Source organism: Saccopteryx bilineata, chromosome 3 (assembly GCF_036850765.1).
Source record: "Saccopteryx bilineata isolate mSacBil1 chromosome 3, mSacBil1_pri_phased_curated, whole genome shotgun sequence".
Lineage (NCBI taxonomy): Eukaryota > Metazoa > Chordata > Mammalia > Chiroptera > Emballonuridae > Saccopteryx > Saccopteryx bilineata.
The window spans coordinates 214,291,495-214,315,262 of record NC_089492.1 but is presented as its reverse complement, the minus strand read 5'-3'; the positions used below and the strand labels follow the sequence as shown (position 1 = coordinate 214,315,262).

The following is a 23,768-nucleotide window of genomic DNA, read 5'->3' as shown; positions in this document are numbered from 1 at the left end:
ATGTTCACATTATCCTAACAGAAGCTCAGCCTGATCTTACTGCTCGCAGGGGACGTGGCTGGAACCATCGCTAGGAAGGCTCCTCCTTTCTGGATCGCCACATTCCTTATAGCATTCTTCCTTTGCATCTCAAAGGAGAGTTAGCTGAGACATTTCTCATTTCCTTCACCTGTTCTCCCACTAAAGGTGCCTTCTGGACCCTGCAGTTCACATGGAAGAGCCATGGGGCAGCAAAGAGCAGAAGAACAGCTTCCCTTTCCTCTGTTGGTTCCCAGAGCTCTACATTTTGAAGTTGATTGCATTAGGAAAAGGGAGAGGGGCGACAGACACATCCTTCCTTTCTGCTTGTCTTTTTCTGTTTTCTCATCCAATTGAAACTTGAGGCACTTACTATATGCCAGGTACTACTGAAGATACTAAAGCTATAGGACCTCCTGGAGCTTACATTATAGTGGAGGGAGACAGGCAATAAATAAACATACAGCTAAATTAATTTCAGATAGCAAAGAGCCATGAGCTAAACAGAATGGGAAATATAGTGATTGTGTTGGGTATACATGTGTGCCAGTGTGGTGATTCCTTTAGGAAGGAAGTCAGGGAAGGGGTGACACTCTGAGGGGGTGACATTGGATGGACATTGGAGTAACAGAGAAGGATGTGGCCATGGAAGTATGTGGGGGAACACTTTCTAGAGCGGGGTACTAGTATATTCAAGGGTGCTGGGGCTGCATCCCTCCCCTCTGACCTCCCTCACTTCTTTCCTTTCTTTGAATATTAACTGAGCTCCCACTAGGAGTCAGGAGCTAGCTGGAACAGATCGAAAGAAGAACAGGGTCGAGTTTTGCCTGGGAGGAATTCACAGCATAGATAAGGAGAAAGAGAAGCCAGCCACGAAGATGCAGGGCTTGTGTCCATAATAGAACGAAGTATAAAGTGTTCCTGGAAGAGGATGGGAGCACAAGGAGGCTGAAGCTACCTGCCAGTTTCTCTTAATCACCCGCCAGTGGCTGGGTCCTCTGGGGAGAAGGCTGAGCCTTTGAAGGATTAGAAAGTTCAGTTTAGTTATGATGTAATGCTCTTCACCTTAGATGCCTTGGAAACAGAGTGGGAAGCTTATTGGAACAATCCAACAAAACACACAACACCAAACACTAACAGGGAAATCCAGCAGAGAAATGGAAGTGATTCAAGTTGCTGAGAAAACAGGAAAGGTGACATTTATTTGCAAGACTAGGATGCTAACATTAAACACACACACGCGCACGCGCTGAGGGCTGAGGGCTGAGGGCTGAGGGCTGAGGGCTGAGGGCAAAGGGAGGATTTGGCAGTCATCCCTGACAATGTGTAATCCAAGAACGAAAGTTTTATAGAACAAGGCAAAAAACATAATATAACACAGGGTCAGAGTGAACTCCTTCGTAGTTATGTAACTGTTTAAGGGTTTAAAGGAAACTATGTATTTACCTAATGGTATGACTCACTTAAATGGAACAGACTTTTTTTTTTTTTTTTAAACCACAGTGATTAGGTTTCCCATTTTTTGTTGTTGTGGGTCCATATGATACTTAATGACACTAAAGTCCAAATATATGGAACTGCCAACAGAATGTATCTATGTAAGTACAAAAAAGGGACAGGTTCTAAGATTAAATAGTTTAAGAGCAAATGCTAACTCAGGCCACTATGTTCTGCGTGTCCTCAGAGTACAGCTGGTGGTGCGTGGGCGTTGGATGTTAGGTAAAGGGAAGAAATGACTGTAGTGGTGGGAGGTGTGAATGCCAGAACGCAACTTGGGTTTGCGGTAAACACCAGAAAGAGCATGGAATAGAGGTGTTTTAATTACTATGTCAGAATAGATCATAGGGTAACCAGATGGCTCTTAAAAGAAACTGTCATTCTATAAGCTGTCTGACTGAATCTCAAACTCAGCAGCTTTGGGGGATTCTTTGTGACACCCCTCCCCAGGATTCTGCTGTGGTCTCAGTAATGTCTTTGCCTCAGGAAGACTTTAAGTGAAAAGACTTTGGCTAGGTCTGATTTATGGCAGCATTTCTTCTACTTGGTCAATTGGGTAAGGAAAGCTGGGAGCTTGGCTCAATGCCCTGTGCTTCCCTGCTGGGAGCACACATTCTGTCCAGCTCCTCAGAGGCAGGCTCTGTCCCTGCAGGGGAGGCTTGCTGTGGTCCAGCGCTGCCTTGAAAGGGTGGTATCTAAAGTTCAGTTTCCATGTGCCAATAGATATGATTTCTATCCTCCAATCTAGCCTTTATCAGTAATAAATGCAATATGCTGGCCTCTAAATATATACGTAGTCTTTTGTCTTCGTTTTCAATAGGTTTAGAACTCAGGCTGGGAAGCAAAACATTACTGAGACCATAGCAGAATCCTGGGGAGGGGTGTCACAAAGAGTCCCCCAAAGCTGCTGAGTTTGAGATTCAGTCAGAAGCCCGTGCACTTGCCACTCTGGAGAGACAAGTCTTACACATCAGAACAGAGGAAGCACTCCGTGGTTTCTGATGTTATTCCCATCACAGGACAGACACTCTGAGTGTCAGGGGTGACCTGGGAGTTGAGCCACTTCTCACCTGAGCAAGTCTAGGTAGCCTGCTGCAGGGTGACAATGAGCTCCCAGGAGACTCGGCTGTGCCTGGAGGCCAGCTAGGTTTCTGAATTACCACTAATTTCCTTATGGAATGGAATGGCACAGAAACCAGAACTAAAAAGCAAAAACAGCAACAGCAAAAACAAACAAACAAACAAATAAAAACAACCCCCTCAAACTCATCCCCAAGCAAAACAAAACAAACAAAACCCAAAATAAACCAGCGCTTTAACTGACGGTGTGTGACACATATAGAGTAGTTCCTATATTGAAAAATAAAACAATAAAACATCAGTTCTTTATAGCAGTTTACAGTTCACAAAACAGTTTAGACTCATCTACTTTGACTTCCTACATATCAACTACAGATGGAGAGAGCGTTTCTGTGGAGAATCTCCCAGACACCAACCATGTGATTGATAAAACATCTATTACAAGACAGATCAACATTATGAACCTCTATGATATAATCAGAAGCACACAATCTCAAATATACATAACCTGATCCAGAAACATTGAACAAACCCAAATTTTACAAACTGACTAGGACTCTTTGAAAGTGTTAAGTTTACAAAAGACTGAGACACTGTTACAGACTGCAAGAGGTAAGAAGACAAGGCAACTAGATGCACTGTGGGATTCTGGATAGGCTCCTGGAACAAAAAAGAACATTAATAGAAAAAAAATGGTGAAATTCAACTACGGTCTGTAGTTTAGTTAATATTATTATACTAATGTTAATTTCCCATTTTTGAAAATTATACTGTGAGAATGTAAGATGTTAACATTAGGGGAGTGGGGGAAGGGATATGAGAGAATTTTTTGTACTATTTTTGCCACTTTTTTGCAAGTCTAAAACTAGTTCAACATAAAAAGTTAGAAAAAGGAAGCCTGACATATTCTTTTAATGTGCATGTTGGTTTCTATGACACCATCCGTAGATGGTCAGCAGTTCCTCTAGGTTGAGGTAAGTCGGTGTTTTGCACAGACAGTCCAGCCAGGGTGTTAGTCCGGCTTTCCTCTTTGCTGGCTCTCCTGATGTGCGCGGGCAGCACAGGTCATGATCACTTTTTCCTGATGTCGTGCACGGTCCCTCAGCCTGCTCATCGCCACCATCACCACTGCCACCTACATGTGCTTTCTGATAAAAAGCCTTCAGACCCAATTCTCTAACAGTTTCCTGTGTTCTGCTTCCCACTCCTACCGATTGCACCCCTCCCCGCCCAGCCGCCAGGCTCCGGGTGATGTCCTCCAGTCTCTCCCCTTTCACGTGGACGAGGCTGCTCCCCACTTCAGTCTGGTCAAGGTTGAGGAAGTTTCGGGAGACAGTAACCACTGCACTTTAAATGGCGGTGGACCATGCAAGTGCGTGTCCAGGCTCTGACAAGAGAAGCCTTGTGATTCGATTTCTGTATCTACTTCCCAGCCAGCAGCACACGCAGGAGTTCCCCGTGGGCTGGATTCTGGGCTGTAATACCTGGTAATATTTCCACAGGTGGGAGGGAGGAGAACAGAGGCCCAAAGGGCGGGGGCTGGCGGTAGAGGAAGATCCTTCTGGCATCTCCTTTCTCCCTCTGGATGGTGGTATTGCTGATTCTCTGTTTTCACCCTCATTTCTCTCCTAAGCTGGTGGCTGTGCTCCCCACTGTCTGCTCTGTCTTTGAAGTGCATCTGGGATGGGAGGGGCTGTGATCATGAGGAGGGAGTAGGCCTCTACAGAAACTCACCGAGGGCAGGAACAGTGTTGTAATCTGTAGTCTCTATAAACCCAGAATTTGGTTGAGTGCTGGCATCTAGTAAAGCCTCAATAAAATTGCTCTGAATGAAGGAATGGATGGTGAAGGAAGGCAGTTCCGTTTGTGTGGTTTCCTTAGCAACTTTTTCAGTTTAGATCTTCAGTAGCCCAGTGGCAGTCTCCCCAAATCCATTTCCTTGAAACAAAAGGCTTTTTGAAATTCTCCAACTCCCTGTTTCCTAAAGTTTGGGGAGTGGCCCAGGGATACCCAAAGAAGAGCCTGTTCTCCAAAGAGCCTCACAGTCCCTTGGTTTTCAGAGTGCCATCCCATAGGAACTGGCCAGAGAGAGCCAACTGCGGCCTTCACTTTTGGCTGCCCAATTCTTGGTCATTGCTGCCAGAACTGTTCCTGTTTTGGAGATCTTAAAATTTACAAGCTTCATTATTAATTCAATCACTAATCAAATCAATAGTTATTGAGTTCCTCTGTGTGCCAGACCAAGAATTGGGGAAAAGCAATGGTAGGAAAAGCCAGGTGCTACTTTTCCCCAGGAATGAGCTATTCCACAGATGAGAGCTGTTCTATGATCTTTGGGAAACACCGTCTGCATTGGCTTGAACTTGGTCCCTGGTGTCTGGGAGAGGCTCCACTCTCTTTGATGGGAGCAGTTCACTTCCCTTTGCATCCCAGCCATTTTCACCCTGAGCTCCAGAAATCCGTGCTCTCTCCTTTGAAACCCCTAAGACCTGTTCCTCAGAGAAGGGCTAGAGCAGCAGTCAAGATCCCCTTGGACGTGATGGCCTGCTCGCTGGGATTCTGGCTGGAGTAATCCCATTCTTGGATCTGGATTTTGAGCTCATTTTGGACAATTGATAAATGGGTACAAGCTGTGATGCTTTAACCCAGGGGTCTCAAACTCAACTCAGCATGTGGGCCGCAGAGCAAGATCACAGCCCTTCGGCGGGCCACACTAGGTCTACAAAAGGCAACTGTTACGCAACACTTTTCTCACTGCGGTTGAAAACAAAAAAAAAATCAGTACAACAAGCACAATCGTACATGCAGTTTACTCAGTGTCACAAAACGACCAGAAACTGTAGTTCGCATCACAACTGCTGTTAACTAAGCTAATATCTAGCTAGGATGCTAGAGAAATGAAAAATACAAGTAGGCCCCTAGGCTTACTTAATTTTATCCAAAATATTTTGAACTTCGTGGATTAGTCTGCGGGCCACGAGTTTGAGACCCCTGCTTTAACCAGAGGACCATCCAGTTAATTAGAAGTTTATGGAATGCTCAAGGAAAAATCCATAGATAACTGGGTGGCCCTGGGTGAGGTCATCTAGGAAGCCAGTTTCCCTCTATTGTGTTACTTTGCCAATTCCAGGGGCTTGCCTTGGTTGTCATGGCCGAGTTGCCACCTCTGGACCAGGCCTGTGCTTCAGCCTACAGGAAGGGAAGCAAAGAAAGAGGAAAGCATATGACCTATAAATTGTTCACATCCCTTCCATTCCTGTTGCTTTGGCCATAACTTACTTCCGTGGCTATAATTTGCTTCAAGGGAGGCTGGGAAATGTAGTCTCCAGCTGACTGGTCATGTGCCTCATAAAATTTCCAGAGCCTATTACTAAAAGGAAGAAGGGGAGAATGGACACACCTGGACAATAAGCAGTCTCTATCACTCATCCGTCTGTCCTTTCCCCACTGCACTAATTGTTTTTGAATCCTTATATCATCGACCCCCAAACCTCATTCCCATGATCCCTAACCGTGGCTCTCTCTGTATTCATGGACCTGGCCTGTTCCAGACTGGTTCTTTTTGCTTCTCCCCTAAGTCTCTGTTAGGAACTTGCTTGTGGTGGGGGACCTTCTGCTGGAAGGGTATCACAAAGAGAGAAACCATATGTTGACAATGATCCAAAGCCAGATCCACATACTTTACAGAGGTTGCGGGTCCCTTCTGTACTTCAGCCAAGAGCTGACAGGGATTAAATGTGTATGGAGATATTGCTGAGACATTTCACGGCTTACAGGTAGGAGACAGAGCAGCTAAGTGTGAGTGCTTGAGGGGGTCCAAGCATAAGCTAGAGACTCTGCCCACCAGTAGCCATGGCTTCATCTTCCTTCTCCTCCCCCACCTCCTCATCTTCAGCCTCTCCAGCATCATTAAAATCATTATAACGACCATTTATTGCACACCCCGGTGCCAGGCACTCTATGTGCACCGTCCCTTTTAACCTCCACTCCAACTCAAGAGGTAGGTGTAGTATTTCTATCTCACAACTTGAAAAGTTGAGGCACAGAGCGGTAAGAATGGATTTTATACTGTTGTTATAAGGATTAAAGGACACAATTCAGGTAAGGCCCTCTAGCTCATGGCCTGGAAAGCACAAAGTACTCAATAACTATATTACCTGTTATTGTTTTGACAGAGGAAGAAAGTAGCCTACAGAGGTGAGTGCTTTGCTAGTGTTGGCTCCCGAAGTTACATATAGGACAGGTGTAGGATGGTGATCTGGTTTGGGGTGTTTGGGACTGCGAGGGGACTTGTGCTGAAGCTGTGTATGCATACAAAGCACAGCATGTGAACTTAGCTGTGCATAACCAGAATACCAAAATTTTCTAGTCTGGTTATATTCATACTTTACATAAGGCTGTCATCTTCCACTAGAAGGACCCAGGTGCTGCCCTTATTCCTCTGGGCAGCATGAACTGTATAGTCTTCCTGGTTTTCCCCAAAGGGTTTCTGTAAGTGTTTGACAGTTTTTGGATAACAGTGGTGACAACAGGCATGGCTGGGTTTTTACAAACAAAAACTTCTCAAATATGAAGAGAATAGCAAAGACACCAGTTTATGAAAGCCTGTGTCTGATTCAGATCAGAGGTAAGAGTGGTTTTTGATGAGCTCTAAGTGAAAAGCAAAGCCAGCCCTGCTCATCTAAGGGGCTAGATGGCTGGCTCCAGTCTCTCACTCACTTCTTGATTCATTTCTTCCTAGGCCACCAATATTTATTGAGCACCTAATGTGTGTCAAACACCACCTAAGCACTGGGAAAGTGATGACCTGCATAGCTCCCCACTCAGAGCTCACTGGGTCCTTTGTAGAGGACCCAGGAGTATAATGAGACAACTACTATATATTTTTTATATTGGGCCCAAATCTGTGAGTTTGTTCATTTATCTGCTCTTGCACTTTTTGAACATTCTCACCGCTTGCTGTGTTAGGTGCTGGGGGTACAATGCCAGGAAAGGCCGTTCCTGCCTGCAGCCTCTGCTGTCTGCGTGAGGACAACCTGGGCAAAACAACCAAAGAGCAATGTGCTGAGAGGTGCTGTTGCCAAATGCAATGGTTAATTTTATCAACTTGAACGGGCCACAGAGTGTGCCGACATTTGGTTGAACATTATTTCTGAGTGTGTCTGTTAGAGTATTTCTGGATGAGACTGACCCCAGAGTGGTGAATTTTGTTAAGCAGATTGCCTTTCCCATCATGGGTTGGCCTAATCCAGTCCTTTGCGGGCCTGAATAGAATACAAAAGCCCAAGGAAGGAAGAATTCCCTGTCTCTGTCTAACTGCCTTTGAGCTGAGACACAGGGCTTCTCATGGCGTCAGCCTTGGACTCAGACTGGAACTTATATCAGAGGCTCTCCAGGGCCTCTATCTTGCTAATTGCAAATCTTGGCCTTTTCAGTCTCCATAATGGTGTGAGCCAACTCTGTGTAGCCTATCTATCTTCTATCTATCATCTATCTATCTATCTGTCTATCTATCTATCTATCTATCTATCTATCTATCTATCTATCTATCTACCTATCTATCGGCTTATCTGATCAATTCTGTTTCTCTAGTTGACAAAAACTCAGAAACATTGATACGTAAAGACACATGTAGCCCCATGTTCATTGCAGCACTGTTTGTTCACAGTGGCCAAGACATGGAAACAACCAAAAAGCCCTTCAATAAAAGACTGGATAAAGAAGATGTGGCACATATACACTATGGAATACTACTCAGCCATAAGAAATGATGACATCGGATCATTTACAACAAAATGGTGGGATCTTGATAACATTATACGAAGTGAAATAAGTAAATCAGAAAAACCCAAGAACTACATGATTCCATACATTGGTGGGACATAAAAACGAGACTAAGAGACATTGACAAGAGTGTGGTGGTTACTGGGGAGGGGGGGCACGGGAGGGAAGGAGGGAGAGGGGAAGGGGGGCACAAAGAAAACTAGATAGAAGGTGATGGAGCACAATCTGACTTTGGGTGATGAGTCTGCAACATAATTGAATGATAAGATAACCTGGACATGTTTTCTTTGAATATAGGTACCCTGATTTATTGATGTCACCCCATTAACATTAATAAAAATTTATTTATAAAAAAAAGAATGTAAATATTTCTGGATGCATTTTGGCCACATATAGATATCAAATGCTTTAAAAATGTTTCACCTTTTCATCCACAAACTCCACTTGCAGTAATCATTCTTAAAGGAAAAAAGAAATCAGACATTAACACAAACATTTTTTTTTTAATTTTTTTTATTATTTATTTATTTTGGAGAGGAGAGGGAGAGACAGAGAGAGAGAGGAGAGACAGAGAGAGAGAGAAGGGGGGAGGAGCTAGAAGCATCAACTCCCATATGTGCCTTGACCAGGCAAGCCCAGGGTTTCGAACCGGCGACCTCAGCATTTCCAGGTTGACGCTTTATCCACTGCACCACCACAGGTCAGGCCAAACATTTATGTTTAATGCTGTTCATCATAATAAAATCTACCATAGCAAAATGTAAAATTTGCATACACAAATAAGATCCAATTTTATTACAATTATAAATAAAACTTATTTGTTAAAAAAAAAAAAGTCTCAGGCGCACGGCACCCACACTGAGCTGAACAGCTGCCCAGCGCCCACCTGGCTAGCACTGCCCACAGCACGCCACTATTCAAGCCTCCATCACCATAGTTTACCTTAACAATTGAGGTAAAATTACATCATAAATTTATAAGATTTTATTTATTCATTTTAGAGAGGAGAGAGAGAGAAGGGAGGAGGAGCAGGAAGCATCAACTCCCATATATGCCTTGACCAGGCAAGCCCAGGGTTTTGAACTGGTGACCTCAGCATTCCAGGTCGATGCTTTATCCACTGCACCACCACAGGTCAGGCTGTATCATAAATTTAATTAGTTGTCCTAAAGTGTACAATTAAGTGGCATTTTGAGCATTCACAAAGTTGTGCAATCACCACTACTATCTAGTTCCAGAACATTCCATTACCCCAACAGGAAGCCCTGTCCCCATGAGTAGTGACCCCCATCATCCCCCACCCCAGCCCCTGGCAACTGTGAACCCATTCTCTGTGTCTGTGGATTTGCCTGTCCTGGACATTTCACATAATGGGGGGGGGGAGAAAAAAAAAGATTATACACCAAGCGATAGCCCTTGAAATGTCTGGTGCATTGAACAAAAGTGCCCTTACAGGTTCTTCACGCTTTGGAAGCCTGGGAGTGACTCAGACTGCAGAAGGGTCTGGGCTAGCTTCCTGTACTGCCCTCCCTTCCCTGATCCCTCCTCAGTCCTTCCCTCTCTCCACCTCTCTTCCCCTTCTCCCTCTTCTCTTTGATTCCCCTCCCTTTCTCTGTTTTCTGCCTTCCCCATCTACTTCTGGCTCTCATTTTTCTTAGATTCTTGTATTTCCTTTAAATTACAGGTTACAGGTTAGGGCCATATAGACATATTTCACATGAAGATGTGAATAATTAATACGAATTAAAATGTTGCCACCCCTACTCCAGGGTTGGTGATTTTTTCCCCCCAGCAAAGAAACAAATCCTTAGCTAAAGAGCTGATGCTTTATGGGAGAAAACATGCATGTGAGCCACGGAGTGGGTGGCAGGGGGTTAATTTCCTGGCCATGAAGCCTTCAGCTCTTCTAGATTTCAGTGTGTATGGATCTTAAATACCTTCACAGGGACTTTGACTCCATTTCTGATTTCAGCCAAGGAGGGAGAAGCCAGGCCACAGAATTTGCATGGGCCAGGTCTACAGCCAGGTCCTAGGAAGGCTCAACTTACCCAGTAGGGGTCACATGTACCATAAAGACCACTAAGTCAGCAGCCACACTGCCCTTATCCCCACTTCTCCCTGTGGAAAAGCCTCATGAGAAAATGTAAATGACCACCGGAGGGCGCTGTTTACTCCACAATATTTCTGTAAAACCTGCAGTCAGCTCATAAGGGGTTTACTTTGTTTTGGGGCTTAATCAAAGGATGCTTGTGGGAAACAGGAGCAATGCATACTCCAAGATCTTCCTTAACATGAAAAAGCAGAGGTAGGAAAGCTATATATTCTGAAAATATCTTGATCTGTAATAATTTTGAAATTTTAATAGGGCATCTGCTTCTATGTGCAGCATAGAATAATGTTTAAGAGCGCCAGCCATGCTGCCCAAACCAAATTGGGGTTTGAATCCCAGTGGGACCCCCACTAGCTTTGTGGCTTTGTCCTGTGACTGAGTCTCTCTGGGCTGTAGCTTCACGGGCCCTTGTGGGGGTTACCGGAAAGAGGCACGAAACACCTCCTGGCATCACGCTAAGTGCATAGAGCTAAATTAAAAAGCTATTAAGTTCTATTTACCAAATTAAAAAAGAGACCAAGAAGGTATTAGCTGCTTGTCAATCAAATGGAGGAAGGACTGGAGTTCAAAGCTGTCCAGTTGGATAAAAAGGGAAGGAGAATTTAGACAGACGGATTGGCCGGGTCAGGCCAAGCAGAGAAAATGCCACCAGAAAGGGTGTTTATTCCTCCTTCCGTATAAATTCTGCAATAGCGCTGCATTCATACACTCGCCGGGCCGAGAACCAGCTTCTTTCAACGTTACTCTCACTTTGAGCCAATTTCATTCTCATTTCCTTTCGCTTATTGAGACCACGATTCACCCCAGCTAGAAGAGCAGAGTGATAGCCAAAACATCATGTGGGGTTGGGAACTTGAGAGGAAAGGAACACTTGCAGCATGTTATTACACAGGCCATGTAGACTCTAGGGCTGACATAACGAGGAACTTGGTACGTGGGTAATTATGTGCACTTGAGTTGAGTTTTAGAAAAGCATATAAAAGAAACGCGATTTCCTCTTTTAAAAAGGCTATGATGGCAAAAGTACTTCGTCAGCAATTATTATGCAGCACTATTTCAAGGGCTGGGCTCTGTAGATGCGTTTTAATCACTAAAAAGGAAATCTAATTGGGGCGAAGGTCGTTGTTAGGAATGGCAGTTTAGAAGTTTTGTACTCACAGGTGCTGGTGAAAAGCTGATTAATCCCATTCAAGAGTATAAGAGGCTACATTTGTATAGCTATACATAAGGTACCAAGTACTTTTATGTAAATTCTCTTATTTGATGTTCCCAACCACCATTTGAGATATGCAGAGGATAAAGAGTATTATTACTGTCATTAAGAAAAACAGCTTTATTGAGATATAATTCATGTCATTAAGAAAAACAGCTTTATTGAGATATAAATATATCTCATTTTATTGAGATATAATTGCACTCACCATTTAAAACGTGCAATTCAATGGTTTTAAGCATATGCACAGATACATGCAACCATCACCACCATCGATTTCAGAACATGTCCATCACATCAAGAAGAAGCCCCCATCTGTTAGCTACCACTCCCTCCATCTTCTCCCTGTTCCTTTTTCTCCCTATTCCTGGCCCTAAGCAATCACTAACCCACTTTCTGTCTGTACAGATTTGCCTGTTCTGAACATTTCACATAATTGGATTCATATAATATGTGTTTTTTTGTGACTGGCTTCTTATACTGATCATAATGTTTTCACGGTTCGCTCATATTGTAGCAGGTGTCAGTGCTTCATTCTTTTTTATGGCTGAGTAATAAATATTCCATTGTATGGAGACAGCACATTCATCAGTTGGTATACATTTAGCTGTCTCCACCATTTGTTTATTTTAAAGAATGCTTCTATAAACATTAACATACAAGATATTTTGTGTTGACACATGCTTTCATTTTTCCTGTGTGTATACCTAGGAGTGGAATTGCTAGTGTAAGGTCTGGATAATGGGGGAAAGGCCCCGGGAACTTTGGCTAGGACCGCCCACAACCAAGTGCGCCAAAAGAAACTTCCCAGGAGCCCTTTGGAAAAAAGCGACTGCCTGCCAGCCAGTGAGATTTCACTACCTCATATTAGCTCGACCACCCTAAGGACCCGTTAAATATCTCTCATGCAGGTCCCACCTTGCGACTTCCCTGGCCTCCATCTTTTCTCGGGGCCAGGGAACCTCGTGGGGCAGGATGCGCAATGTACTCAATAAAGCCTTTTATTATTCCACACCTTGTGGCTCCAGTCCCTTCCTTCCTTCCTTCTCGGTGGGGAAAAATACCTCACAGCTAGGTCATATGGTAACTCAGTGTTTAAGTGGTTGAGAACTCCTGGACTGTTTTCCAAAGTGGCTGTCTTTCACATTTCCATCTGCCATGTAGGAGGGTTCTGTTTTCTCCATATCCCTGCCAATGCTTGTTATTATCTGACTTTTTCATTCAAGCCATTCCAATGGGTGTGAAATGGTATCTCATTGTGATTTTGATTTGTACATCTCTGATGACTAATGAGGTCAAACATCTTTTCATGTGTATCAACCATTTGAATATCTTCTTTGGATATATGAAGAAATGTCTCTTCAGATCCTTTGCTCATTTTAAAATTGGGTTGTCTTTTTTTTATTATTGAGTTGTAAGAGTTTTTTTATATGCAAGACTTAACACTTTATCAGATATATGATTTGCTAATATTTTCTCCCATTTGGTTGGTTGTCTATTAACTTTTTTGATAATTCCCTTTGAAGGATAAAAATTTTCAATTTGATGACCAATTTCCAGAGACTTTAAATTTTTATCATTTTTTAAAGGTAATCCTCATCAGTTTTGGAGGGGAGCCAGTTCATAGCTCTCAAGCTGTGGTGCTAGATGGGAAACTTGTGTTACTACTATTTAATACATGAGAACAGTGGTGGGATTCAAGTAAATAACAATTGGTCCTTTGCCCTAATGACTGTTTTAAGTACAAGAAAATGATATACTGAGGGTAGTTTATTATTTCATGCATTTAATACTTAAATAAGAACAATAAAAGAGGTTCACAAAACTAGATTATGTTATAAGAAAGTCTTCACATATTAATAAAAAATATTAACTAATACCAGACAAAAAACAAGAAAACTGTTATTGGAGATATTTCCATACTGCTTCTTGACTGGTATCCTCACTTTCACTTGCAATTCTTTTCACCTTTATGATGGATGCTTAGAATATGCTGTCATGCAGATGAATGTTAAGAAAGAGTAAGGAATGCAAATTTGTAAGGAATGCAAATAAGTAAGGATTTCCACACTGGGCGGCTGCCCAGGTACCCGCCTTAGAGAGAACCCTGATTACAAGTGCCATTTTAACAACTGGTTTGCTGAACTCGATGAAAAATTAGGCTATTGGTACTGCCAAACTGGTGCAAATTGGCTGAGTTGCACCACTGAATAAGAACAGTGTTTATATATTTGGGAGACTGAGGGTAACATTGGAGAAAGGAAAGTCACCCTGGGTCAGAACAGTACAAACGTCTAATCATAGAATTTCAGGGTGGTAGAGGATGTTAGATGTTACAGATTTTACTGGATAGAGCAATCTCTCTACAATTACTTTAAACGTGGCCCTTCAGTCTCTACTTGAACACTCCCAAGCATGAGTAACTCACTGCTATTAGTTTAGATTAAACATGATCTCCATGAACAATATAACTATCTAAAACCAAAACAGTATGTGCCTAACAAGGTCTGCTATATGTACAAACAAAAAGGAAAACAGAGAAAATAGGTTCTTTGGAATCCTAAACAACCTTATGTCACCAGCAGGTCATGGGCATGCTGTAAGAAGGCAACTCACTGTTTTTGGACATCAGGTGCCCAAGAGACTGCTCTAATTTTAGAATTAACACAGTGCTTACTAAAGAGGTCCAGGACTCATGGGTCTGGAATGTGATGTTCTTTCATCCTCAGGCTCATGGTCTATTGTTGATTCTGCTCCAACATGTTCAAATATCGAGAGAGGGAGAACCAGACCACGTATTTAGGTACGTGCCTAAGGGGTTTACTAAAAGATATGACTTAAATGCCAACCTTGAAAGAAAGAGTTGGTGATGGCCACTCTTTGATGGGCTAAGAACTTGTTTTTATGGTGGCATTGTGCTGATGAGCCTCTACCCATTCCAGCTCCTTTCTCTGCCCTTCTCTGCCAGCTCTGGGACCCAGAAGGCTGAACCCAAAAGGGGACATCACCTGGGCCCACTAACCAGCTCACAGTTGTGGTCGGTCAGTGGGTAGCATCAGCAGATCAGTGAGTAAGAAGAGAGAGGCTGAGGTACTGCTTCCTGGCTCTGGAACCTGGTCTCTGGCTGGAGCCGTGGCCCCTACTCTGTCCCAAATCTAGTAGCACAATTTCTTGTCCTTGTCTTGCTGGGCCTCGGAGTGCTGCTGACAGCTGGTTTCTGCGTGTCTCACCATCTCTTAGTTTGTACCCTCAACACCCATACTTTTGAAACAGACCTTTACTGAAGTCTCTATGTGATTCGAGTGGGGGTGAATTACATTTCCTACCTGACAGATTCCTTGTTACCATCTTGCCGTGGTAACGATGTTCCTTCCATCTCCTCCATCTCTTCCAGCCTGGAAGGAAAGTAAGCCCCATGTTGCTCTCCTAGCGCTAACTCTAGGGGACCTCACGTGTTTATCTGGGTCTCAGGTAAACACAATAGATGACTGTTCATATCCCACTTTGGAATTTCAAGCCTCTGTGGATGCATGAATCTGTTTATTACACAAAAGCTTCTACCAAAGGTAGAAGAGCTAATATTTCTATGTGGCTCAAATGTTACTTGGGCTCAGATCTTATTTGGTTCCTGAACTTTCCCTGCATCAGTGTAAAATATATAGTCTTAGTATCGTATGGAAGAGAGGGAAATTTCAACTCATAGCGCATGGTATCCTAGTTTAATTTTGAGCAGTGTTCCTTGGAGTTCTGTCCCAAAATCTGAGCTAATCACTATGTGTCCTTATCCCTGAACAGGAACTTGAAATATTATTTTTAAAAAGTCTAAGCATAAGAAAAAGCAAACTGCTTGTAAGGGCTGTGTTAATTCACCCACACTTGCTCTTTGTATTCTTAGCCAAATGACTAACCTTCTGTTTATAAATAGAGGGGGCGTCCCAAGACCTAGGCACCCATCATATCACAAGTCAGCCCAGGCTATATTTTTACCAAGTGGTTCACTGGCATACTGGCTTGAATCTTTTATTTATTTATAGTGACAGTAGCATATTTGGTGCTTACACAGTCTCCTAAAAGCCTGATAACCCTAGTTATCTTATGCTATAAGTGTCCCAGCTTTCGCTGTGTTAAAAATCAGTGTTTGGGGGTGGAAGGGAGATGGGGCACATTCCGTTTTGCCAACAATTCCCTAGTGGAGAGTGTCTTCGGAGCAGCCCTGTCTGCTACCAAGGAAACCTGTGAATTCTCCGCGGAAGCTGTCAGGCCAGCTGAGAGGCATCAGTGATGAAAATCCTGAGTTATTTCTGGAGTAGGTGATTGATGTTTCAAATAGAAGCTGACATGTTGATGGGATCCAGACTCGATGTGATAGGAGTTAATGAGGATAATGATGATGATAATGATATTTACATTATACCTTTCTTCCAAAGAACCTTTCAGTCCTTTTATCTCGTTTGTGTTGAAAATGTCCTTTTGAAGGAGAGGAAGGTGTTATTGATCTGTTTTTCAGGTGAGAAAATATTGAGAGAGTTAATTGCCTCGCTTTTAGGTTCCATTTAGGTGGTAAGAAGAGATGTTTAAATGACACTTTAAACTTAGAGAAATTAAACTTAAGAAAAATGCCAGTCTCACTCCCCATTCATCCAATACAATGCTGTCATACTAAGCTCCAAGTAATATCCTTCCCTGATCCAAAAGTCTTCGGGGCATCCTCATGGACTGCCAAATTCAGTCTGCCTGAGCAGGCATGTCTCTGGACTTCCCACCTACATGGTCTCACTGTACTCTTGTGCTTACCCAAGTTTCAGCCAAACAAATACACTTGCTTGCCCCTACCATCTGCTCTGAGTACGCTATTCTTCTTTCATAATGGTCATCACACTTGCAGTAACTTCATATATCTTCCAATTAGGATATAAATTCCAGGAAAGCAGGGATGTCACCATTGTATCCCCAGGGCCTAACAGACTTAACTGATACATAGTAGGGGCTTCTGAAGTGCACACCCACCCCTATGCCTTTGCTCATGCTGTTCCTTCAGCCTCCAATGCCCACACTCCCATCTCTGCCTGCTGAAGCCAGAGCTGCTGTTCCACACTCAGATCAAATCCAACTCCTCCTTGGAATCACCACAACACCACCGTTCTTTTTAGTTCTTACCTTACCTTTGGCTGTGTCATAATCTCTCTCTTTTTTTTTTCTTTTTCAAATGCAGGGAGGGGAGATAGAGAGACAGACTCCTGCATATATCCTGACCTGATCCACCAGGCAACCCTGATCTGAGGCCATTCTCATAACTGAGCTATTTTTAGTGCCTGAGGTGGAGGTTCCATGGAGCCATCCTCAGCATCCAGGGCCGATATGCTTGAACCAATCAAGCCATGGCTGTGGGAGGAGAAGAGAGAGAATGGGGGGAGGGGTGGAGAAGCAGATGGGTGCTTCTCCTGTATGCCCTGACAGAGAACTGAGCCTGGGACATCCACACATCAGGCTGACACTCTACCACTGAGCCAAATGGCCAGGGCTTGTGTCATGCTCCTTCCCTGCCCCTCTTGGAGTGTCAGCTCTGGAAAGACAGGAGTTGTACCCAGAGCTTGGTACAGTGTGAGCATGTGAAACGTGTGCATTTATCTAAAGGTATTGCTGATCAGCATTCTTCATTCAGAAAAAATTCCATTTCTAGAGTCTGTAGCTCGTCATAAAAGGTAATTTTTCTTGTCCTTCTTTTCCTCCATACTTCCAGAAGGCTGGGAAGAAGGTCAGTTGGGAACCCTGCCAACTCTGCTTTAAAAAGGTGTCTCCATTCTCTTTGAGGAGCACCCTGACAACTAGGTAGATGGTGGCATTTTCTACAGGGGGCCCAGAGCAAATTTGCAGGGGTAGCTGTTGGCACTTTTAAGTTTCATTGACCATTTCAATGACAACCTAAATATGGGAGAACTAACTAGTGCAACCTCTCCTGAGGAGGTGTGATGAAATCAGTGACTTCTCCAGGAATTTTAGTGCTGCTTCATGCTGCGGGGGGCCACTTGCACGCACTGTTCAGTTACAATAATAAGACACCAGATTGAACCAACTCTGGGCAATGTGAAACCTTATAAGCAACACATTTTTTTTTTTGGCAGCTTGAAGACCCTCCCAGCTACCAGCAACATGGGCATACCAACACATCTGTGATATAACACTCAATATAAATTAGAAATAGTTGCTTTAACAACCATATTATAGAATATGCAGGACTGTTAAAATTGATGATGTAGATCCATATTTATTGATATGGAAAGATGCCCACAACATATTGGTAAGTGAAAGAAGCAGTCTATAAAATAGCATAATTATGTAAAATTATTTCATATTTATATCCATATCTATTCATAGATGTGTGGATATTCTCCAAATGTTAATAGTAGCTATCTCTAGGTGATGAAATTTGGGTAGTTTTTTTCTTTACTTTTGTTTTTATAGTTTGTTTGTATTATTTGAAATTTATTTTTATAGCAAGCAGTTATTTTTACAATCAGAAAAAGAAAACAAAGCTATTTTTAGCTAGAAAAAATTGTTGAAAATTAAAAAATCTTATTAAAAAAGTCTTCACATTTCCTTTTGATGTAGTCTCATTTGTTTATTTTTTCTAGCCTGTGAAGATATATCAGAAAAAATATTACTAAGAGAAATGTCAGAGATTTTACCACTTATGTTTTTTTCTCTGAGTTTTATGGTATTGATCTTACATATAAGTATTTAATTCATTTGAGTTCATTATTATATATGGTGTAAGAAGGTGAACTAGTTTTATTTTTTATCTATCTAGTTTTCCCAACATCATTTATTGAATAATCTCTTTTTTTTTTTTTTAGTGAGAGCGAGAGAGGGACAGCTAAGGACAGACAGTCAGGAAGGGAGAGAGAAGAGAAGCATCAATTCTCGTGTGGTTCACTGATTGTTTTCTCATATGTGCCTTGACTGGGGAGGGGGCAGTGCTTCAGCTGAGCCAGCAACCTTGGGCTCAAGCCAGCGACCCTAGACTTCAAACTAGCGACCATGGGGTCATGTCTATGATCCCATGCTCAGGCCAGTGACACCGCGCTCAAGCTGGCGAGCCTATGCTCAAGCCAGATGAGCCTGCACTCAAGCCAGTGACCTCAGGGTTTTGAACCTGGGTCCTCTGTGTTCTAGGCCAATGCTCTATCCACTGCGCCATCATCTGATCAGGCAATTAGATAGTGTTTACCCTGTTGTATGTTCTTGCTTTCTTTGTCATTCCATCTAATTTTACTTATATGTAAAATCTAAACAAAATAGAAACAGACTCATAGACTCAGAGAAAAGACTGATAGTTTGGGGGACTTGGTGAAAAAGATGAAGAGATTAAGTAGCAAAAATTGGTAGTTACAAAATTATCAAGAGAATGTAGAGTACAGCAGTGGAAATATAGCAAATAAGTATGTGTGCTAAGTGGGTACTGCAAATATCGGGGGGAAAACTTTGTAATATGATTGTCTAATCAGTATGCTGTACTCCTGAAACTAATACAAAATAATGTTGAATGTAAACTATAACTAAAAAATAAAATTTAAATTAAAACAATTCAAATTAAAAAAAAATGCTTACTGTAAATCAAACAAACAAAAACAAAAACCAAACTCTTCTATGAGAAAAGAAAAAATTGTTTAACTGCCTCAGAATAACTAAGTCATATTATGTGCTGACCACAGTGAGAAGTCAGGGAGGAGCACGTGTGGAACCGAGCTCTCCTGACCCAGCAGGGAGGAAACACACGCTTTCTAAGCACCTAAAGTATGCAGTATCTCTTCAAATATCATTGTAATTAAAGCTGCTGATGGTGGTTGATTTACAGGTACAACATATATAATTCTGTACTTTATAATAGAAAATAGAAAATTTCCTATCTCTGATAGCAAAGAAATGATGATTTAACTCAACAGAACTATTTCTGTTAAAAAAAGGAGAGAGAGACATATGTTGTTGGTCACAATACAACTCACACTTTATTCCATTGTGATTGGTATATTGTAGGATCAGGACAGCAAGAGACTAAAATCAGTGCAGAACTTCTCTGGACTAAGGGGCCGTGAAAGGCGTCACTGGTTTTGGCACACGGAGTGGATAATCATATATTGGCTGAAACAAGATGGTCAGTAAAATAAAATGCACAAACCTAACGCCATGTAGGAAATTGTGTCTGAGTTCTACAGAATGTGAAAGAATAAATAATTACAAAGACTAACATGCAGCTCTACCTAAGTCACATTATTCATCTATAGACTATTTTCTCCCCTTAGGGATGAAGAGATGACCTCAGTAATCTATCTGTTCACAGTAGCTTAAAAGAGGAATCAATATACATTAGTGAGATCTGCCTGTTGATTTCTATAGCAATCCATCATAATTGAAGAAATAATGCTAAATAACGTACTTTCTCTATATTGTCCTTATTAAACTGAATCTTACTGACCAAGTAATTCAAACTTTGACTTACTTAAATATAAGTACTAATGTTAAGCAGTTTTTGTGAGTTTTTCTATCCTTATAAATCACAATGGTCAAGAGGGGAAGCTATGCAACAGGTTACCTTTCTTCTTCAAAGGCAACGTTATGCTGATGACAATGTCAAAGGAGTAACACTACTGTGCTGCAAATGTTTTAGATTTCCACATCATCCTATCTCATGGGTAGTCCAAAGAAGCCAGCCATGTTGGTGACATAGCTTTGCAGAAGAAGGTTCCGTAGAAGAGGCACACAGATCCTAAGTGATTTCTTGAGACCAAGTGAAGGAAAGAGGGAAAGAAGGAAAGGAAAGGAAAAGTGAAAACAGCCTTGGTTGGACAAATTGTTAAAAAAATCAATCTGCTTAAAATTGCCTGAACCCTAAACGGAATAGTTCTTTCATTTGGAATGATATAGATAAAGATGTTGAAAATTATGTACCGGTTCGCTTTAATATTCAGCCTAAACCAGCTGATCGGGTTAGTTGTTCCATGGTTGTTTTTGAGATGTTGAACTCTCCCAAGGGGATTTCTGCTTTTGTCAGCATAAGGCCATATTTAACCTCAAAGGGAACCGTAACTGCTGAGGATAATCTTTCTTTATTAACTTGGGCACAAGAATAACGTTCATTCTCTCTCTGGTAAAAACATGTTATTCACTCATAATAAGACAGTTGGAAATATGACATTGACCAAGATAATTGTTTATCCATAGGATGTATATTATTAGATATTTGTATGTGAAATGAATTCTGAAGTTAAGCAACAAGGAGGTGGAGGAGGAGAAGGAATTTCTTGTAATTCTGGCAAAATAAATCATTAAATAAATGAAAAAGACACAGAGTGGTTAAAGATGTCTTGGTTATCTCAGAGGTTTATTACTGCCACTTACTAAAGGAAGATGAAATGAATGAAGGTAATTCTCTCTTGATCATCAAACATAAGAAATGTTTAATTACATACACAAAGGTAAGCAGAGCAAGACTTGAAGTCCTATTTCTTAATCTCCCTGATTCTTCCTGTTAAACAACAAGCCACAGGCAATTTAGGAAAGGTGGATATACTAGAAAACTCAAGAACGTGCCTGAGTCAGTCACCTTTCCTTGGAAAGTACCATTTCCCTGGCCTGCTGAAGGCTGATTCTTTCAGGTTTTAAGTAAAAGACAATAATCTCTCCCTTCTCTGTCGCATTGTTTTAGTAAGAAGTTCATGCCAGTTGAAGGTTGTATAATTTAAAGGCTAGAGAGGAAAGACATTTTAATGAAATTCCACAGTAAATATTCATGGATATTTCAAAGAAGTGCCCATTGTCAGCAGCTGGTTTCAGGCACCAAGCCAATCACTTTCTGAACATGCTTCATCTGGCTCAAGCTAGATCATTGATAACAGTTTGAGATGTGATGTCTCTTCTGAAAGAAATACCTCTGCCAGGCCAGGATAATTGCTGGGGGTAGAAGGCTGGTAATAGGGTGAGTCACAATGGGAGGAAATGGAAATGAGCTGAAGAAAAAATAAGACTTTTTCCCAAGGTCTGTATATGGCCAGTAACAAAGCAAAAATTCATGGAATGTGACTTAAAGACTTTCTAGGATGTTGCACTCATGGAATGTTTCCAAGCTTCCTGATCTACGATTCCCTAGCAACCATCTGGTGCCAACCTGACCTTCCTAGGTGTGGTGCCCTGCTTCCTCTGGAATTCCGATTTCTGGGGAAACCCTGACAGGATGTACCTTGGTGCAGCTAACTGTCCCCTGAACAGCTGCTCTGCTTTTGTTCACGGTTCTGTGGAGGGACCCATTTGCCCTTCTGAGGGAGAGAGCGGGAGGTGGGAGATGTCGCCACGAGGCAGAGAAGACCGACGGCAGACAGGCTGACCTGGCAGGGAAGGATCTAGAAGGCGAGACCCCTGATTTCACCCAAGGTCAAAGTGACTGTGATAGAAGTGAGAAAAGCAAAAGAAAGTAACTGGAAAAAAGTTTTCAGAGTTTGCAAGAAAAAAAAGAGGGAAAAAGGGAGAATCCATGGATCAGGGCATTTCGCAGGAAGCGAAGATGATGAATGACAAAGAAAACAAATTCCAGCTCATCTGACTGATCAAGAAGACATTCTTCAGCACATATTGTCAACTAAATAATTTTCTCACTAATAATTCAAACACTAACTGAGTGTTTCTTTACAATCATTAATCACATTTCAATAATTCATTAGCTCTATATTTTCTAGGCTGCTTACTTCATTTAGCAAATCCACAGTTTAGGTGCCACCATGTGGGGAGGGAGGGAAGGTGCAGAATGAGGCAATTAAACCTAAAATTAAACTTCTGTAAACCGGAGTTAGTAGCACAGTGGCACAGTAGATTGTCAATGGAAACGACAGGACTGGGGACAGTTGTCGGCCTTGTGGATGTGCACTGCGGCTGCAGGGAGGGACTGCCACTCAGGAGTCTACCTTCTTGTTAATAAAAACCGAGCAGCAGGTGAGCAGCCCATCCACCTTTTCCAGTTCCGAGAGGCCCACGGGGATCAGCATGTGGTCCTTCAGCTTTTCATACACCTACGGCAGGAACCAAGGAAAGGGAGAGAAGGGTTATGCTTCGGCTTCTGTCTCACCACCTGCTCTTCGCCTGGCGTAGAGAATTAATTTGGCTGTGAATTTGGGGTTTTCACCTATTTAACCCCAAGATGTGCATGCAGTTTAGACCACACACATGCCCACAGCCGTACTCATAGAGCTAGGAGCACTGGTTAACCACTAGCTCTGGGCTTTAACCTCAAAGCCAGAGATGTGTCAGAATGTGGTTGGTACTGGAGATGTTGTCATTGCTAGAGTCAGTGATATAGGAAAGGCGGTGGCTGTGTTTTCAGTCTGAGTATTACTCTTTCCACACTTTAAAACTCTCCAAACTATACTTTACTGTCTCTTTCCTTACACCATTGGGGAAAACTGGAGAAAATATAATTTAAGTGAAGCATTTCAGGTCCAACTGTGTTTTAATTACAGGTGTGAATTTTATAGCATGTTTTGACACTCATAGGAAGCATGTGTCAAAACTTCAAATTAACAGTCCATACATTTTTCTCTGATGATCAAACAAAGCACATTTTAAAAAATCACTTGAAAACACACTCCCGAAAAACAATCTACCATGCTTGTTCAGGAAGCACTTTTGTTTCTTAAAATTCCTTCAGTGGTTAAGAGCACAGGAGCCAGATAGAGGTGGGTTCTAAATCCAGTTCTGTCAACCTACTGCCTAACCTGTGACTTCAGTCAGATGACATCCTCTCTGAGCCTTGGGTTACTTTCTGAAAGATTTGGATAAGAATAGCACCCTCATAGGACTATAAGTTAATGCAGGTAGCATGCCTGGCACAGTGCCTGGCACAGTGCCTGGCACAGGGGAAGCCCTCAGTAAATGTGGATGTTACCTTTTCTTGTGATGACAAAGGCTAAATTCAGAAGCAGTTAATGATCATCTGGTTGTCAGATGATCAACATGGCTGAAAAGGCACAAAGGATCCAGAGCTGTGAAATTCCAAGTGAATTATTGGATATGAGTGCTTGT

General features: G+C 42.2%; 1 protein-coding gene across 3 annotated transcripts in view; it reads right to left on the bottom strand.

The window, feature by feature from the left end:
- Nucleotides 1-21,986: 21,986 nt before the first annotated feature.
- DDAH1 (dimethylarginine dimethylaminohydrolase 1) overlaps nt 21,987-23,768 on the bottom strand; it is a 175,031-nt gene continuing 173,249 nt past the window's right edge. For all 3 annotated transcript variants that reach the window (XM_066268770.1, XM_066268771.1, XM_066268768.1), the window contains exon 6: nt 21,987-22,759. In XM_066268770.1, the coding sequence (XP_066124867.1) occupies nt 22,643-22,759 (117 nt within the window). In that variant the 3' untranslated portion in view covers nt 21,987-22,642. The remainder of the gene's footprint in view (nt 22,760-23,768) is intronic.